Source organism: Crinia signifera, chromosome 4 (genome assembly GCF_055691185.1).
Source record: "Crinia signifera chromosome 4, ASM5569118v1, whole genome shotgun sequence".
Classification (NCBI taxonomy): Eukaryota; Metazoa; Chordata; class Amphibia; order Anura; family Myobatrachidae; genus Crinia; species Crinia signifera.
Window position 1 is genome coordinate 244,122,241 of NC_139220.1, and position 17,488 is coordinate 244,139,728.

A 17,488-nucleotide genomic window follows, 5' to 3' on the forward strand; every position below is an offset into this window, starting at 1 on the left:
TTTTTTTTTTAGATATACCTGTCAGTACCACCAAAGGTTGTGCACCTGCTGCCCCTCACTGGTAATCAGTGTCGCATCACTGATCACCTTTTTTTATTTTTTGTGAGTGCTGTGGGGTCTTTTTTACATTTTTTTTTTTACACACACTGTGATTTTGTGTGTGTCCTGTGGCCACTGTGCGCTGATCAGTGACGTACATCACTGATCAGCTTTTTCGGCACAGGGTTGATCTATTTTATTTTTTTTTTAATCAAATTCCTGTTGCCTTTGAGCGCTGTTCAGTGACGGACGTTACTGACCAACATCTGTGCTCAATTTTTGGCGCAGGACCTTTTTTTTTTTTAACCCCTTCCATTTTTTTTTTTTTAACCCCTTCCATTTTTTTTTAACCCCTTCCATTTTTTTTTTAACCCCTTCCATTTTTTTTTTTAACCCCTTCCATTTTTTTTTTTGAACCCTTCAATTTTTTTATTTTTGTATTTTTTTTTTTTTTCTGCACTACATACATACACACTACATACCCCCCGGGTTGAAATAAAGTTTGTACCCCCCCCTACACTATACACGTGTTGAAACATTTCACTACCAGTAACACAAAAATATAAATGGCATCCCAAATGTCATCCCAAATGTCGTCCCAGTCATCCAGGAGAATGTATTCGGTGGAGGAGGCATATGCCATGCTTGCCTCTGACTCTGACACAGCAAGTGAGGCAAGCGGGGAATTTGAAGGATTTGTCTTAAGCTCCTCTTCCTCCTCTGATGATGAGGGACCCCCTCAAAGACGCCCCCGTAGAGCAGCTGAGACCCCCCCCCCAATAATTGATCTCGTATGGACCCCACCACCAGACAATTTTGAGCCCCAGGTTCCTGAGTTTTTGGCCATCCCAGGAATCCAATTTGATTCAACAGGTCTCAGAGAAATTGACATTTTTAAATTATTTTTCTCTGATGATTTTATAAATTTAATGGTGGACCAAACTAATTTATATGCCCAGCAGTTTATTGCTCAAAACCCCACGTCATCATTTGCTAGGTGGACCCCTGTAGATGCAGTAGAGATGATGACGTTTTGGGGTCTGGTGTTACATATGGGCATAGTAAAAAAGCCACAAATTAGGCAATATTGGAGTACAGATGTTCTGTACAGCACCCCATTTCACCGTATGGCCATGCCCCGGGCTCGTTTTGAGGCAATCCATAAATTTATACATTACACCGATAATGCACAGTGCCCACCCAGAGATGATCCCACCTTTGACAGGCTATTCAAAGTCAGGCCGGTCATTGATCATTTCAGTGCCAAATTTGCAGAGCTATACATCCCTGATAAATGTATTAGTATCGACGAGTCCCTTATACATTTTAAAGGAAGGGTTAAATTCCGCCAGTACCTTCCCAGTAAGAGGGCAAGGTATGGGATAAAAATGTATAAGCTGTGTGAAAGCACCACAGGGTACACCCACAAGTTTAGGGTATATGAAGGGAAGGATTCAAGAATTGAACCACCAGAATGCCCCCCCTCCCTCGTAGGTGTTAGTGGAAAAATTGTCTGGGATTTAATGCACCCCTTCCTGGATAAGGGTTATCACCTCTATGTGGATAACTTTTACACCAGCATCCCCCTGTTTAAGGCCCTTGGTTCAAGAGGTACAGCAGCTTGCGGTACTGTGCGCAAGAACCAAAGAGGCCTCCCCAAAACGCACATTGCCCAAGTAATGAGAAGGGGTGAAAGCAGGGGAATATGCACCGAAAATATGTTGTTGGTCAAATATAAGGACAAGAGGGATGTCCTTATACTGACAACAATTCATGGAGACAGTACCACCTCCATCCCTGTACGAGGTACCAGTACCCACACCTCAAAACCAAATTGTATCCTAGATTACAATAAGTACATGGGTGGAGTGGATCTTTCAGATCAGGTACTGAAGCCGTACAGTGCCCTGCGGAAAACAAATATCTGGTACAAGAAGCTGGCCGTGTATATCATCCAGATGGCACTGTATAACGCTTACGTGCTATTCCGTTCTACCGGCCAGAGGGGGACATTTATGCACTTTCAAGAGGAAGTCATAAAGAGCCTAACATTTGGGAATCAGCAGGCAGAGGGCCCCAGTACTTCTAGTACTGGCCCCCGTATTGTACCAGGGCAGCATTTTCCCAACGAAATCCCCTCCACTGCAAGAAAGGGCAGGACACAAAAAAGGTGCAAAGTTTGCTATAAAAAGGGAATAAGAAAGGAAACTATTTTCCACTGTGAAACTTGCCCCGACAAACCCGGCCTATGTATAAAGGAGTGTTTCAAAATATACCACACATCGATGGATTATTAGGTTCATCATTTCACCGTGCATCGGGGGTCTTGCTAATGCCACATAGCACCCACCATTCATTCCACCAGAATCTGAGCTGCAAAATCCAAAAATCACTCCTTCCCTTCTGAGTCCTGCCATGCACCCAACTGGTATTTTTTGGTCACATGTGAGGCATTGCCGTACTCTGGAGAAATGGGGGCACAGATTTTGGGGTGCTTTGTCTCCTTCATTCCTTGTGAAAATGAAAAATTTTGAGCCAGAAGTACATTTTTGTGTAAAAAAATGTAATTTTTCATTTTCACTGCCCACTTGTATCAAAATTGGTGAAACCCCTGGGGGTTTGAAATGTACACTATACCCCTAGATGAATTCCCTGAGGGGTGTAGTTTGCAAAATGGGGTCACTTGTGGGGGGGTTCCACTGTATTGGCAATGCAACATAGCACCCACCATTCATTCCACCAAAATCTGTGCTGCAAAATCCAAAAATCACTCCTTCCCCTCTGAGTCCTGCCATGCACCCAACTGGTATTTTTTGGTCACATGTGAGGCATTGCCGTACTCGGGAGAAATTGGGGCACAGATTTTGGGGTGCTTTTTCTCCTTCATACCTTCTGAAAATGAAAAATTTTGAGCCAGAACTGCATTTTTGTGTAAAAAAATGTAATTTTTCATTTTCACTGCCCACTTGTATCAAAATTGGTGAAACCCCTGGGGGTTTGAAATGTACACTATACCCCTAGATGAATTCCCTGAGGGGTGTACTTTGCAAAATGGGGTGACTTGTGGGGGGGTTCCACTGTATTGGTGCTTTGGGAGTCTTGCTAATGCAACATGGCACCCACCATTCATTCCACCAAAATCTGTGCTGCCAAATCCAAAAATCACTCCTTCCCTTCTGAGTCCTGCCATGCGCCCAACTGGTATTTTTTGGTCACATGTGAGGCATTGCCGTACTCGGGAGAAATTGGGGCACAGATTTTGGGGTGCTTTTTCTCCTTCATACCTTCTGAAAATGAAAAATTTTGAGCCAGAACTGCATTTTTGTGTAAAAAAATGTAATTTTTCATTTTCACTGCCCACTTGTATCAAAATTGGTGAAACCCCTGGGGGTTTGAAATGTACACTATACCCCTAGATGAATTCCCTGAGGGGTGTACTTTGCAAAATGGGGTGACTTGTGGGGGGGTTCCACTGTATTGGTGCTTTGGGAGTCTTGCTAATGCAACATGGCACCCACCATTCATTCCACCAAAATCTGTGCTGCCAAATCCAAAAATCACTCCTTCCCTTCTGAGTCCTGCCATGCGCCCAACTGGTATTTTTTGGTCACATATGAGGCATTGCCGTACTCGGGAGAAATTGGGGCACAGATTTTGGGGTGCTTTGTCTCCTTCATTCCTTGTGAAAATGAAAAATTTTGAGCCAGAACTGCATGTTTGTGTAAAAAAAATTTAATTTTCCATTTTCACATCCCAGTTGTACCAAAATTGGTGAAACCCCTGGGGGTTTGAAATGTACACTATACCCCTAGATGAATTCCCTGGGGGGTGTACTTTGCAAAATGGGGTGACTTGTGGGGGGGTTCCACTGTATTGGTGCAACATAGCACCCACCATTCATTCCACCAAAATCTGTGCTGCAAAATCCAAAAATCACTCCTTCCCTTCTGAGTCCTGCCATGCACCCAACTGGTATTTTTTGGTCACATGTGAGGCATTGCCGTACTCGGGAGAAATTGGGGCACAGATTTTGGGGTGCTTTTTCTCCTTCATACCTTCTGAAAATGAAAAATTTTGAGCCAGAACTGCATTTTTGTGTAAAAAAATGTAATTTTTCATTTTCACTGCCCACTTGTATCAAAATTGGTGAAACCCCTGGGGGTTTGAAATGTACACTATACCCCTAGATGAATTCCCTGAGGGGTGTACTTTGCAAAATGGGGTGACTTGTGGGGGGGTTCCACTGTATTGGTGCTTTGGGAGTCTTGCTAATGCAACATGGCACCCACCATTCATTCCACCAAAATCTGTGCTGCCAAATCCAAAAATCACTCCTTCCCTTCTGAGTCCTGCCATGCGCCCAACTGGTATTTTTTGGTCACATGTGAGGCATTGCCGTACTCGGGAGAAATTGGGGCACAGATTTTGGGGTGCTTTTTCTCCTTCATACCTTCTGAAAATGAAAAATTTTGAGCCAGAACTGCATTTTTGTGTAAAAAAATGTAATTTTTCATTTTCACTGCCCACTTGTATCAAAATTGGTGAAACCCCTGGGGGTTTGAAATGTACACTATACCCCTAGATGAATTCCCTGAGGGGTGTACTTTGCAAAATGGGGTGACTTGTGGGGGGGTTCCACTGTATTGGTGCTTTGGGAGTCTTGCTAATGCAACATGGCACCCACCATTCATTCCACCAAAATCTGTGCTGCCAAATCCAAAAATCACTCCTTCCCTTCTGAGTCCTGCCATGCGCCCAACTGGTATTTTTTGGTCACATATGAGGCATTGCCGTACTCGGGAGAAATTGGGGCACAGATTTTGGGGTGCTTTGTCTCCTTCATTCCTTGTGAAAATGAAAAATTTTGAGCCAGAACTGCATGTTTGTGTAAAAAAATGTAATTTTCCATTTTCACATCCCAGTTGTACCAAAATTGGTGAAACCCCTGGGGGTTTGAAATGTACACTATACCCCTAGATGAATTCCCTGAGGGGTGTACTTTGCAAAATGGGGTGACTTGTGGGGGGGTTCCACTGTATTGGTGCAACATAGCACCCACCATTCATTCCACCAAAATCTGTGCTGCCAAATCCAAAAATCACTCCTTCCCTTCTGAGTCCTGCCATGCGCCCAACTGGTATTTTTTGGTCACATGTGAGGCATTGCCGTACTCGGGAGAAATTGGGGCACAGATTTTGAGGTGCTTTGTCTCCTTCATTCCTTGTGAAAATGAAAAATTTTGAGCCAGAACTGCATGTTTGTGTAAAAAAATGTAATTTTCCATTTTCACATCCCAGTTGTATCAAAATTGGTGAAACCCCTGGGGGTTTGAAATGTACACTATACCCCTAGATGAATTCCCTGAGGGGTGTACTTTGCAAAATGGGGTGACTTGTGGGGGGGTTCCACTGTATTGGTGCTTTGGGAGTCTTGCTAATGCAACATGGCACCCACCATTCATTCCACCAAAATCTGTGCTGCCAAATCCAAAAATCACTCCTTCCCTTCTGAGTCCTGCTATGCGCCCCACTGGTATTTTTTGGTCACATTTGAGGCATTGCCGTACTCGGGAGAAATTGGGGCACAGATATTGGGGTGCTTTGTCTCCTTCATTCCTTGTGAAAATGAAAAATTTTGAGCCAGAACTGCATGTTTGTGTAAAAAAATGTAATTTTCCATTTTCACATCCCAGTTGTACCAAAATTGGTGAAACCCCTGGGGGTTTGAAATGTACACTATACCCCTAGATGAATTCCCTGAGGGGTGTAGATTGCAAAATGGGGTGACTTGTGGGGAAAGTTCCTAACTTTTAGCACTTATGGTGCCTAGAAACCTACATGGTGCCTAAAAAAAAATCTCATAAAAAGGAGGCTCCAAAATCAAGTAGGTGCTCCTTCTATTATGAAGCCTGTGGTTTGGTCATCGTGCACACTAGGGCCACATATAGGATATTTTTGAAAACACAAGAATTGGGGGAATCAATTTTTAGTCACATTTCTCTAGTAAAATCTACTGTATTTGTTAGAAAAATGTATTAAAATTGAAACTCTGCAAAAAAAAAGAAATTTTGAAATTTCACCTACACTTTGTTTTAATTCCTGTGAAACACCTAAAGGGTTAACAAACTTCCAAAATGCTGTTTTGAATACTGTGAGGGGTGCAGTTTTTGAAATGGCATCATTTATGGGGGTGTCTCACATACAAGTCCCTCAAAGTCACATCAGAACTGAACTGGTCCCTAAAAAAATCAGTGTTTGAAATTTTCTTGAAAATTTGAGAATTTGCTAGTCATATTTGAAGCCTCCTAGTGTCCAAAAAAATGAAAAGGGGGTTGAAATAATGATGGCAACATAAAGTAGACATATGGTCTATGTTAGTTATTAACTATTTTGAGTGGTATGATTATTTGTCTCACAAGCAGAAAATTTGACATTTTGCATATTGCTAAATTTTCCATTTTTTCACGATATTTTGGTATTTTTCACAAAAAAACACAGACTGTATCGACCCAAATTTACCACTAACTTGAAGTACAATGTGTCACGAGAAAACAATCTCAAAATCACTGGGATAAGTAAAAGCAAAAAAAAGTTATCCCCACTTAAGTGAGACATGTCAGATTTGAAAAAAAGGGCTCTGTCATGAAGGCACAAACTGGCTCTGTCATGAAGGGGTTAATCTTTTTTTCATTTTTGAAAGAAGTAACTGTGGTGTCAGAGTAAGAATACACACATTCATATCCTGTTACAGCATATGGAAATGCTAAATGCATACGACACAGGAACATTGGGTGAATTTTAATACGATGAGAGAACAGAAAGTGAGAGATTTGGTAAGAAATCTCCAGTTTTTTTAAAGCAGCAATCATTTACACTGCAAAATCAAACTGGTTTTGCAGTGTAAATGATTGCTGCTTTAAAAAAAACCTGGAGATTTCTTACCAAATCTCTCACTTTCTGAATCTCTCATCCTATTATATTTCCCCCATTTTATGTTATATGTTAAAATTATATTATAATAACCCTAAAAAGATAAACTAGTATTAGAACACACAAAGATGTTTTAAAATCCTTGAGAGATCAATTAAATGAGCAAAAAACATTGAGGCTAACCAGTGCCAGATTAAGCCTTCGGGGGGCCTGGGGCACTTTAGACAGGGGGGCCCCCTCGCACTTGTCATTACTGGCCGCAAACTGCATGGGAGAATATTACACTGTCAAAACACAGAGTAAAGGCAATGGGTAACTGCAGGGAATATATATACATATATACTAGGTTTGGCGTGGGTATAATTCACAATAAGCATTGCTGGGACCTGTGATAACACATTGGAAAGGGGCAGGGCCAGATTAAGGGGGGGCTCAGGGGGGTCAGTACCCATGGCCCCCCTTTATCTAAGGCCCGCCTGTGGTCGGCATGAATTAAAAAAAAAAATTTAGCTAAAGGTTTTGTGCATAGTAGCGGGGTAGTGCTGCAGCTTCACCTATCTGCCAGTGTGATAATGATTAATGGTGCTCTGATTGGTGGAGGTCAACACATGCATTTCAGGCCCATGGAGGACAGCAGCAGCAGCCTTGTCATGGGAGGGTTTTTAATCAGAGGCAGCGCTGAGCCTGTGAGGTCCCCTACAGAGTATGGTACAGAAGGACAAACACAGGCTTTTCATGTGGTATATATATTAATCCCCCCCCCCCCTGCAGTTACCCATTGACCAAGTTTATACTGTCATTACTGTGTTTTGACATTGTAGTATTCTCCAGTGCAGTTTGCGGCTAGTAATGACATGTGGGAGGGGGCTCCTCTGTCTAAATTGAACTGGGCCCCCTGAAGGCTTAATCTGTCCCTGGATAGGGGACTTATCCCCAATACAATGTGTATTCGCCCGATCACTGGTCATTTTTCATCCGCAAAAAAAAAAGTTGCTATTTGGATACCATGGTAATGACCATTGGACAGTAATCATGATATCTGGACATGTTATTGTCTGAAGCAGCATCTGAGATAATAGAATATGCCCTTTAGTGTTAAAAAAGTATATATATATATACCTTATATTATATATACAGTATATATATATATATATATATATATATATATATATATATATATATATATAGTGTATATCCCTTCTTATGTATTTTAAAATACTAGTAGTTCTAATGTGCTGCAGAAGCAAATTTTTGTAAATATTTCAGGAGCCAACAATGAAAGCCTGAGCCTTCATTCCTTTAGGCTTGTTCTGCTTTTCTGGCATCCACAGCAAGGAAACAGGCTGTGGCTATGAGGATTAAATAAAAGAGTTGGGATACTGACAGTGTCTCACTATCAGGGACGACCGAGAGATACCACAATGGCTTTGTAGATAACACTGTGGGCAATGTGTGCAGGATGGATCCCTCACAAGTAGATAGACAAGGATTCATTTTGTCTTTGTTATTGATTTTGTTGGTTTGGTGCCTAATAGTGTTAGCTATAACCTAGATCAGGCATGTCCAACCTGCGGCCCTCCAGCTGTTGTGAAACTACACATCCCAGCATGCCTTGCCATAGTATTGCTATTAGGGAATGCTAAAACTATTGCAAGGCATGCTGGGATGTGTAGTTGGAGCTGGAGGGTCGCAGGTTGGACATGCCTGACCTAGATGCATGAGATTGCTGGTCATTCATATCTCCTTGCAGCTGCTGTATCTTTACGTGCCACCCCCATGAGTTACCATATTGGTCCTCTAAGCACCATAACAATCCAGGTTTTAAGAATGTCCATGGTTTATTACAGATGTTAAATCAAATTGACTGAGGTCCTAATGAAGTCACCTGTGACCAAACATGGATATCTTTAACACTATTAAGCCCCATACACACTACACGACCGCTGCCGATATAGTCAACCGCGCACACAGGCGGCCAATATTGCCCGTTTACAGTAAATGGTATCGGCCACCAATGGGACCCGCTGAACATGCATGTCGTTTGGCTATATTACCAAATTGACCTGCATGAAATATCGCTCATCATTAACGATATTGAGTGTCCACACTAGATGATATTGTGAATAATATCGCTCAGAAGCCCCTTTAACAATATCGCCTAAATTGTTTGGGGCTTTAGAATGACTTGAGGACCGAGTTTGCATTTGATACCTATTTCTGTAATAGTAGACAGGAACAAAATAAAAAGTGGAAAAAAAATAGTTTCCTTTCCGATTTGATGTGTAAATGTCTTCACACCATTCCACGCTTGATTAGTTAATTGGTTTAAAACACCTGCCACAAATCATTAAAAGATGGTGAGAAGTAAGTGTCAATTAATAAAAATTACTCATACTTATGCTTGAGCAAAGGTGGTCAAATCAAAGCACTTCCCATTCTAATTAAGTCACCTGTGCTCAAGCAATGATATCCTTAATGCCAGGAGGCTTTGAGGACAAGGTTTTGAAAATACTGCAATACATGGATGGCATTTCCCCATTGTCTTGCACTAATGTACATGCTGGCTATAACCTTAAAATGTCCAACTCCATATGGATCTGATTTTCTTTTACCTGTTGCCATAATAAAAATTTGGAAAAATGAAAGAAAAGGTTTAATAACATAGCTGCACAGTACACCAGCTTCACCAAGGGTTGCCTGTATTGGAGGAGCAGCGTCAATTATACAGGTTTATATTGGATGGATGGATTGCCACCTACCTGGTGTTTAATTATATCAAGCACAAGCCATAATAATGATAAAATGCTTTTACATTAATACCATACTTGCCTACCTGACCCTCTCCATGAGGGAGAAAATGCTCTGTTCCTGGGCTTCCCTGGTAATGTATGATTGCCATCACCTGTGGTGAAACACCTTTCTTATCAATTACCTAGCTCATCACGGGTAACGGTAATCATACATTACCAGGGAAGTCCAGGAACAGAGCATTTTCTCCCTCATGGAGAGGGACAGGTAGGCAAGTATGATTAATACACAAAATATTAATAAAACGCATAGAAGTTAATCAGAAGTAGGGTGGCATCAAGAGAAACTTAAGTTTATGATAAAAGTTCTTTGTATTACAGTGTATGTCAAAAGTATTGGTCACTTACCTCTGAGCTTATCTATATAGCAGTACACATCATACTGTTCCACCGGATTCACCACTCCATAGTTCCTAACCCCAGGGAAGCCGTTCTTATCTCCATGGCAGTTCTCTCTAGGAGTGACAATTGGGTATCTACACAAAGCAAATGAAGTCTTTAGAAGCAGTCTTGCCATAGAAGTATAGGGAATTACCATTCACTTATTTATTTTACTTTCATTAGGGCAAAAATCGGCCGCTAAATCGCATCCGATTTTTGCATGCGATTTGCGGCCGATTTTCGGCTGATTACGCGGGTGCCGTGATAATACACAAGTACCTAATCCAATTATACATTTTATCTTCTAACCCTAAATTACCTAGTTTTATTAATAACCTTTTATGAGGCACCGTGTCAAAAGCTTTAGCAACATCAAAAAGTATTACATCAACAGATTTCCCTAAGTCCAACCCCCTACTAACTTCCTTATCGAAGCTAATTAAATTAGTCTGACAGGATCTATTTTTGACAAACCCATGCTGAGCCTTACTTATCACCTTCTCATGTTCTAAGAAATTTTGGATACTATCTCTTATTATTTCTTCTAATATTCTCCCCACAATGGATGAAAGGCTGGCTGGTCTATAATTTTCAGGGTTAGTTTTGCTACCTTTCTTCCATATTGGTACTACATTAGCTATGCGCCAGTCCCTTGGTTCTTCGATTATCAGATGTAATGGTAGTGCTATGACAGAACTCAATTCTTTTAGTATCCTAGGGTATGTTTCATACGGCCCAGGAGATTTGTTACTATTTAGGTTCTGTAATCAATTTTTTACTATTTCCTCACTCAAACATACAGTTTGGGAGCAATCAAGAGCCAACCATTTAATCTGTGGGAGATCCTGTGAAGATTCTTCCCTTGCAAATACAGAGGCAAAAAGTAATTTAATAATTCTGCTTTTTCTTTTCCTTCTATTACCAGGGTACCTTGCTTATTTTTTAGTGGGCCAATATTTTCCTTCCTTAACGTTTCCTGTTTATATAACTGTAGTTATACAAGCTATCCGCGCTATTTTACGTTCAGTCTTTAATTTTGCCCTCTTGATTGTATTTTACATTTCTTATTAAATTCTTTATATGTGGCAAATGATTTGGGTGTCCCATCTTGTTTAAACACTTTGAATGCCCCCTTTGTTTTAGCTATTTCAAATTTGACTTTGCTGTTAAGCCACATAGGTTTCCTTTTGACATTTGTTCTTTTATTTGCCCTAGGCATAAATTTATCAGTGCCCTCCAGCAGTATTTTTTAAAAGTTTGCCAAGTTTTAGTAGTATCCATACCTCTAAATAATACCTTCCAGTTTATATCCTTTAAGGACTTCTCAAACTTATCAAAGTTTGCTGTTCTGAAATTTAAGGACCTAGTTGCTCCAATATAATTATCTTTGTTAAAATTTTAATCAAACATGATCGTATTGTGATCACTCTATCACAATATATTTATGATATTATTATTTCAGGTTGAACTTTCAATAGCTTCCCGTATGTCAAGGCGCCAGATCCTGGTAATGCTACAGAGTTGGGAAAATGTGTGAACAATAATGAGGTCAGAGTGAAGGGTGATAATCAAAAAGTGAGACTAAGGTAAGTGGAGCAGGAAGAGCCGTGGAGGGAGGATAGACAATGAGTCATCTCTAATTAATAAAGCCATATAAAGCTAATGATGATAAGGTGGCCCAAAGATTCTTCCAAGGGTTGAAGTGGACAGAATGGGGCTGAACTGCATTCTATCAGTTGTAATTAGCGGAGATTCACTTCCACCTCCCCCAGCTCTTCTTTCCTAGCCACAAAACGTATATACCACTCCCAGCACCTCAAGCACCTGTATCATACCCAGCCGTTAGCATGCACTCCTGCTACATGTCATTTAGTATAGACTGTGTTCTGCACCTCACACACGACCTTTTCGGCATCTCATATACCTTTCATGTACTGGCAACTGCATATACTTTCTCCTTGGAACCTCAAACACCTGGCACCTCACACATCCAATAGAAGTAGGAGAGTGGAACACTACTATCATTACTTATGGCCAGGCCCTGCTCTGCTCCATGCTCCACAGTTTTCTTACGCAAACTATTTGTAAATTGTATCCACATCCCACACAGCTCCTTCAGGATGCCCTGTGTGTAGCTGACCATTCTGTAAAGTGGCTACAAGCCACCTGGCTGCTGTGTGAGCTCCAGCATGATTGAAAAATGGAGGGGATTACCACCATGGTATGGGCTGTACGGGGGGATATGAAATGTGTATGTGGGGGGTTTGGGGTAGTAGAGTGTGTGGTTTGGGAAAGAGAGATATGTTGTGTATGTGGGAGGACTAAAGTCTTTTTGTGTGTGGGAGGGCAGAGGGATATAAGTTGTATGTGGGGGGACAGTGGTAGTAGAATGTGTGGCATTAAGTGTACAGTATAAGGGGCATTACTGTGTGGCATAATGTGATTAAGGGGAACTACATGCAGTGTAACATGAATAAACTAAGATGCTACACTCGGTGTAGCGTGATGAAGATTCTGCTGTTGTGTGGCATGATTTCACTTGGGGGTACTATTTTGTGGCCATGCTGCTTTCTTGTGATACCATGCCCCTTTTTGTGCAGAACGTGCCTTTGGTGCACCCTTTTCTGGAGGGCACTTAATAACCAGCCCTGGTTTTTCCTAATGGGGGTGTTAGGTGGCCGGGGAGATAAGTTCAAACACTATTACTGGTTTATTATGCTGTAGAGCTGTCATATTTACAGTTTTAAATGCTTGAGTTCAGGACTTTGCTCATGCTGCACCCCTTCCCCGACCTTGCAAAGCTTCAAACAGGCACTGAAAACTCACCTGTTCATCAAAGCGTACCATTCCGCTGCATAAACTAGTCCTGAGGCTGGTTCTCCGACCCCTTCCTGCTTACATCCTGCTATCAAGCCACCTCCCACTTGCTTGCACCTCATGTAATCTGTCTGTCTCCCCTTTCTACTAGATTGTAAGCTCCTCAGAGCAGTTCCTTCTTCTCTCCTGTTGCCAAAGCCCTCTTCTCTTCACATTTCACTCACAGCTCTCCCATACTCACTCAGTGACCATCTTTGTCGGCATACTCATCTCCATCATTGGCCACAAGCCTCTAGTTGTACGTTTATTGAGTCCCCACTACTTATATTTAAGCTGTAATGTGTATGGAACTGTGTAATGCTAAGTTTTGTCTCCCTGTACTGTTCCTTTGTATGACACTGCAAAACACTTGTGGTGCCTTATAAATAAAATTATAATTATAATAATAATGGTCAAACACAATTATGCTGTAGCAGTTAGAATCCTCTATTTACTTAAGTCTTGTGATTATACCTGACGGTTTGATCTGATACCCATCCAGCATCACACTGATCGAATCCGGCTTCATAGGCAGCCTGGAGCTGAGCAGGGGTGACAATGACGGCATGATTGTACAGACATGCTTGCTTCGCCTGGGTGAAGTTCAGGGAGTATCGACTGGATCCAGCCCGGTAATGGAACACAACACCTTTTAGGACAAAACAAGATTGATAAATAGCTAGAGTATCACCCACACATCCTAAAATTGATATAGAGATGGAGGCGCCATCAGCCGGGTGGGCCTGCAGACAGCAACATGCGAGCAACTCACTCGCTCACACATCCCCGTCCCCATCAGTAAGGTGGTGGGGAGTGGGGACAGAAGGCTTCCCTGCCCGCCTCCACTTCAGGGAGACAGGCAGGGAGCAGGGGCAGAGCGGGCAGTGAGTGGGGAGATGGGTGGAGGGCTGCAGGGCTTCCGGGAGCATCTTTTGTGTGCATTTTGTCGGACTCCGGTGGCTGTTGGGGGACAGCAAATGGTGATAGAATCACCAGGAGCCACTCTAATGAGAGTGGCTCCATCTGTACATGATATATATGTAAGTACAAATGGAGCCGGCTTTATCTTTGAATCTTTGAATAGGTGGCTTGATAGCAGTGGATATTTCAAATTGAGAGGAGGGGGCACTCATAAATGAAAAGCCTAATCAATAAATGAGATGTGAGCACAATTTTGACTGAAGTATATTTACAGTATATCATAATGTAAATGCCCGCTTAGCTTACCAGTCTCGGATATGGGTTTTTCTGGCTGAGCGGCATCAATAGCAGCAGTGACTGGTATTATCTCCTCTTCTCCTGTGCCAGTAGCTTCAATGGTGGGAACGGCGGTGATATTTTCCAGCCAAAGCTCAATCCCATCTTCGGTTACATTTTCTGGACTTAATGATGTTACTAAGAATTCTGGAGTTGCTGTGAAGCCATCTTCAGAAGGAGTGAGGGTGAAATCTATCCCTTCCAGGGTAGCAATACTGCCACGGGCTTCCTCTTCAGTAGCATTCTGCGGGATGATGAGCTCCAGACCAGGTTGGGTCACAGTTTGAATAGTAATGTTCTCAGCTTCATCTGTTCAAGGAGCAAAATAGTATAATGAAAAATAAGGGTACTCTTTCACATTAGTATATTTAAATATATTAGTGATCTAAATGATGAATCTAAAAATAATTAAATAAAATAAATGGTACTCTTTACTTAGTTGGGCGCCCGTCGCGGTCATCGCGGGTACATTTATGTCTGGCCGCGACGCGACCGACGCGATGCCCGCGATTTCCCATTGAAACCCATGTTAAACATGGAAATCGTGTCGGTCGCGTCGCGGCCGGCCATAAATGTACCCGCGATGCCCGCGACGCGATGCTCCCGATTTACCATAGGAATCAATGTTAAAAGGCGCGATGGACCCGATTTTACTGTAAAATGGCTCAATGGACCCGATTTGGCCATAGGAATCAATGTTAAATGGGCCACAGAGCCCATTAACCCTTAAATGTCCCCCCCAATTTTTAACGCCACCCCACGATCCACGCCAACCCGAAGCGTGGCGAGCGCAGCGAGCCCGCGAGGGGCGGCGGTACGCGTCCTCCGACCTTTTCATGCCCTACTATCCACTAGGGCGTGGAGTGAGAATATAATAGTGTGGCGAGCGCAGCGAGCCACCGAGCCAGAAGCGCGGCGAGCGCAGCGAGCCCCGCGAGGGGATGCGGATACCTTCACAGTTATACGCATCCCCTCGCGGGCTTCACAGGTGTCCGTGGCGACGCCGACACCTGTGAAGCCCGCGAGGGGACGCGTCTACCTGTGAAGGTATCCGCGTCCCCTCGTGGGGCTCGCTGCGCTCGCCACGCTTCGGGCTCGGTGGCTCGCTGCGCTCGCCACACTATTATATTCTCACTCCACGCCCTAGTGGATAGTAGGGCATGAAAAGGTCGGAGGACGCGTACCGCCGCCCCTCGCGGGCTCGCTACGCTCGCCACGCTTCGGGTTGGCGTGGATCGTGGGGTGGCGTTAAAAATTGGGGGGGACATTTAAGGGTTAATTGTGCCTATTTGGGCTCTGTGGCCCATTTAACATTGATTCCTATGGCCAAATCGGGTCCATTGAGGCATTTAACAGTAAAATCGCGGTCAATCAGCCTTTTTAACATTGTTCCCTATGGGAAAATCGCGGTCATCGCGGGCATCGCGGCCATCCCGATTTACCCGCGATGCCCGCGATGACGCGATGACCGCGATTTTTACCCCCGACGCCCTCGATTTCAATCGCTGGCGCCCATCTAGGTAAAGAGTACCAAATAAATAAATCAAAGTCTCCAAAACACTTATGCTGTGTACACACGGTGATATTTGACATTTGATTTTGACTATACAAAATCAAAATATATATTCAAAATCTAATGCTGATTGTACCCGTGAGTACACACCATAAGCTTCAAAAGTGATAAAATGCAGAGTGATAAACAACCAACCAACCAGCTCCTGCCTGACATTATTTCAAACACAGCATGTGACATGGCAGGTTGGAGCTGATTGGCTGGCTGTTTATCACTTTCCATTTGATCACTTTTGCAGCTTAGTGCATCTGGCCCTTAGTCCTTAATAATTGTCAAGGGTTAACTGTACTAAAGGGCTTTGATTTCCCAGTGCTTGTATGAAATTACCGGCTGGGTAAAATACCGTTTGCCTAAACAGCTATTATCTCTTACCAATCTTTAATAGAGAATTGGACACTACAGATGATGTCCAATCACCACAATAAGCCATGATATAAAAATAGCCATTTTGATAAATATACTCCTCAATATTAATTGTATTATCTTCCAGTAATTTGGAGACTTCTTCCACAGGACGTCATGTCTTTTTTCATTCATCTGGAGAGTTTATTATTAAAAGGGGGATTTTATTAGGTTGCTGTAACCAGCATCCTATTGGTCACAGGACAAGGCTGGCGTGATTACCGCCCTGAGTGTGTGGGAGGAACACAGGCTGTGCTGTTACTTTACAGATCCCCATAGAGTTATTTCCTGTTTTTTACTATTACAAGGAAGATGTTTTCCAAAGATGGCCCATCTCATAAATCATCAGTTCCACAAATTTTATTTCAGTTGAAGGAATGTAGGGTTTACAATTATAAATAGATTTAGGAATAGGCTAATAACAGTTTGTTGTCACAGCAGACTCCTCATGCCAGGCTATATAATTTTAAATTGTAAGTCAATGACGCGCTGCTTCAAAATTACACACTATGGCATAATTTTGTATTTATTTATAACTAGGAGAGTGCACATTATAAGTTAATACCGATGGACAGTTTTACACAACAGTCAACATGAAAGTGTAGGTGGGGAACCAACTGTTAGAATAAGGAAAAGTTTTTATTAGTTGATTTAAGACCGAAACACAGCATAATAACACAAAAATACATAACAAACAATCATAAATAAATAATAAAGACTTAAAAACAATGGGCCTTATTCTGGATGGTGCGGATATTCCCGCATGCGGACGGACCGCCGATGTTGATCGTCTGCGCATGTGCAGAGGTCACTCTGCGCATGTGCAGGCGATTTCGCCGCACGGATTCTTTAAACGCCGCACAGGGGGCGTAGAGGGGCGTGAGGGGCTACTTAGCCTCATTACCCTATGCATACGCCCCGCGTTTCATGGGCGTTCCCATGCAAACGCGGGGCGTATGCATGGTAATGAGGCCGTGACGCGTGGGTACGGGGCGGGCATCTGACATCGCCGGATGTCAGCTGCCCGCCCCCATACATGATTTCACACGGACAAGTGTCCGTGTGGTCTTGTGTTGCGGGACCTGGTGGAGCGTGCGGCCCTGCATTCGATGTTCGGCGACCATCGAATGCAGGGGCTGCTCCCAAGACGGAGGAGGCGTATCCCCGTCCAATTTCATGCGGATCGACACATATCCGCGTACGGACGGCAGGTGGCGATCCGTATGGAAGGCGGGGATTCGCCT

General features: G+C 42.9%; 1 protein-coding gene across 2 annotated transcripts in view; it reads right to left on the reverse strand.

Moving 5' to 3' along the window:
* ACAN (aggrecan) overlaps nt 1–17,488 on the reverse strand; it is a 107,526-nt gene that overhangs the window by 34,894 nt on the left and 55,144 nt on the right. For both annotated transcript variants that reach the window (XM_083184194.1, XM_083184193.1), the window contains exons 7-9: nt 14,240–14,578; nt 13,487–13,661; nt 10,124–10,251 (exon numbers count right to left, since the gene is read on the reverse strand). In XM_083184194.1, coding sequence (XP_083040320.1) covers nt 10,124–10,251; nt 13,487–13,661; nt 14,240–14,578 — 642 coding nt within the window. The remainder of the gene's footprint in view (nt 1–10,123; nt 10,252–13,486; nt 13,662–14,239; nt 14,579–17,488) is intronic.